Genomic DNA, 2,725 nt, shown 5'->3' on the forward strand with positions numbered 1-2,725 from the left:
GCCGGATGTCGGCCTGAGGGGAGCTCTGTGCGCCTCGGCGCTGGCTCAGCGTGTGATGGGGTCACAGTGCAGTTCCCTGTCAGACACGCTGGCGGGAGGACGACGCGGGGACAGTGACAACGGGTTCATTGTGAATGCAAAGCCGACCGAGGGCCTTCCGCGGGGCAGCCGCGAGCACGCCCTGGACATCGGCCCGGACATGGGACAGGAGGCCACCTGCGGTGGCAGCGGTGCCGGTCGGTCACTGAGCAGCTACCGAGCCAGGCCCCGGGCAGCGGGCCCTCCTCCTCCGGCTTCCACCCCATCTCAGGAAGGGGTTCTGTCTGTCCCAGTTTTACCAGTATCCAGGTGGGGAAACTGAGGCTCGGGGGGCCAAATAAGGAGCCCCCGCCCCCCAGCTGCGAAAGACCAGAGCTGGTCCTGATCCCTTCTCACCTCTGACCTTGGAGTCCTGAAGCCTGAGCTTCCAGGAGGCGGGGGGTGGAGTGGGGGAGCAGAGCCTCAGGCGGAGCTGGTGGGCGGGCAGGAGGCCGGCCGGACGCTGGGGGCAGAGGTCAGGGCCAGGTGGCATCTTCCAGGCCTTTCCTGGTCGAAGCAGCGAAGCTGACCTAGTGGCCCCTACATCCCCTGCGTCCTGTTGGGCGCCCAGCCCCACTGGTGCCTCCACCGCCGCCTCACTGCCTCCACCCTGCATCCCTGGCGGGCAGGGAGCGCAGCCGATGGGACCGCTGCCCTCTGCAGGAGCCCTGACCTTGGGAGGCGGAGAGGTGGCCCTGGGCTCCATGGGCACCCCCTCACCACCGAGGCTTCCAGCAGCCGGCTCTGGGGTTCGTAAGGGGCCCCGTGGCCAGCAGCTCTGCGGCACTGCGGGTCCGAGTCACGGCCTAGGAATGAGGAGTGGCTGCCTGCCTCCTCCGGGCTGGCCTCCAGATCTCAGGGGGGCAAAACCGAGCCCCACAGTTGCCATGGAGACCACTTGTTTACTCCCACCTCCACATGAGCTCATCTGGAGAACTGCCATTTTCTGCACTTTCATGGTAATGGAATTCAGGAACATTCCAGAGCCAAGGCGGCCCCTGTTTCCAAAGGCGGCCTGCGGGGAGCTCAGGGTGCAGGCAGGCGTCTGCGCCTGGCCTTGAATTTCCTGCGTCCCTAAGAGAGGACCTCTGCTCTGCAGTTCCGGCTGCCCTGCCTTCTCCCAGGCCACCCCTCCACCCGGAGTCCCATCTTTCCCACCACCCAGCGGGATCAGCTTCTTACTCCACCCAAGGCCAGGGTCAAGTGCTGCCGCCTCCAGGGTGGCCTCCTGGACCCCACCCTCCAATCCCCTCCTGATCGACACAAACCTCTCCCCCTTCTTAGTCCCTCTCCACCTAGTGTGGCATTGGTTCCTCTGTCTGACCCTGTACTCGTGTGTGTTTCCATCTCCCGTCAAGACAGCAAATTCTGGAGATGCTACCCCCAGGCACCCAGGTCACCAGTGGTCGTTGGCACCAATTCCATGCTGACAGGAAGCCCCAGTGTGGGGTGCACCCCGTGGGGAGTGGTGACGAAGGAAACTTTATTCAGTGCAGACAGCTTGGCTGTGATAATAGTGTCACAGCTCAATGATGCAGCAGCTCGGCCGTTGCCCCTGCCCTGCTGGCGGCTGGGATCGGCACTGCCCGCTCCATGCTCTGTTCTGAGGCTAACATTTCACCATCAGTGGTTCAGCTCCAGCCAAGGAAACAGCCTCCAGTCCCGGGGAGGGGAGGACAGGGCACTAGCACAGGGCCAGCGGGGAGCTCACTTATGTAGACAGAAGGCCCACCCCTGGCCCCTGATTGGTTTGTCCTCATGCAAAAGAGGACTTCAAATCCTCACAGTTTGATTGGTCCAAAACTCGGGTGGAGGGGGGCAGATACAGCTGAGTAGCTCCCATTGGACGGGGCATCTCTGTCCTGATGGAGGTCGGGCTCCAGGACGGCCTGTAAGGGCCGGCTCAGGGCGGACGCAGGCGGGGGATCAGGGCAGGCTTCTCCCTGCAGCTCTGTGCATGCGAGGCCCATGGGTGACATGGCTGCTGGGCTCGTTTTCCCCTGTTTTTGAGCCCAGCTGGTCCCCAGGAGCCCCTCTTGGCATTATCGCCTTTCTCGGGGTTCACACCGGCAGATGCTCCTGCGGGAAGGGCCGAGGGTGCCTGGGGAGACCTGGACTGGGAGCCTGGCTGCTGGAGGACATGGCACCGCCGTGAACTTTTTGGAGCCTCAGTTTCCCCAGCTGCTGGCCAGGGCGGGGCCTGGAGGGATTCGAGGACCCTCTCGGATCAGCCCGCCTTCTGATGCCTTTTGGAAACCTGTCCCTTCCCCGAAGCTGCTACCTCCCGAGGCGGTTCACAGAGGAAGAGAGTGAAGGGGTGGGAACCGGACGGCATCCCCTCTCCATCCTGGGATTCCGGAGCCGAGGCACCCAAAGGCAGCCCTATGCTCTGCTGCCCCCGTGTGGCCCCTGTGGGCACTGCAGGCCGGACGCCCTGGCCCACGGGAGGGTCACCAAAGGATGCCCATCGCCCCTCTGCCCGCTGGACTTCCTGTCTCCCCGGCCACCTCTCCCCGAGCCAGGGAGCTCCCGGGGACCCCAGTCAGAGGGCGCCCAAGGGTGGAAGGCCTGAGGTCTCCCTCAGCCAATCAGGAGCCTTGTTCTGAAGGCGCTGTGATGTGGGGGGAAGGGGTGGTGTGGCAGCTCC

General features: G+C 64.3%; 1 protein-coding gene across 1 annotated transcript in view; it reads left to right on the forward strand.

The window, feature by feature from the left end:
* Window positions 1-55: 55 nt before the first annotated feature.
* The window catches only part of CPXM2 (carboxypeptidase X (M14 family), member 2), an 84,219-nt gene continuing 81,549 nt past the window's right edge, over window positions 56-2,725 (forward strand). Inside the window, exon 1 of the mRNA XM_006754990.1 lies at window positions 56-236. Within this exon, the coding sequence (XP_006755053.1) occupies window positions 56-236 (181 nt within the window). The remainder of the gene's footprint in view (window positions 237-2,725) is intronic.

Source organism: Myotis davidii, unplaced genomic scaffold (genome assembly GCF_000327345.1).
Source record: "Myotis davidii unplaced genomic scaffold, ASM32734v1 scaffold72, whole genome shotgun sequence".
Lineage (NCBI taxonomy): Eukaryota > Metazoa > Chordata > Mammalia > Chiroptera > Vespertilionidae > Myotis > Myotis davidii.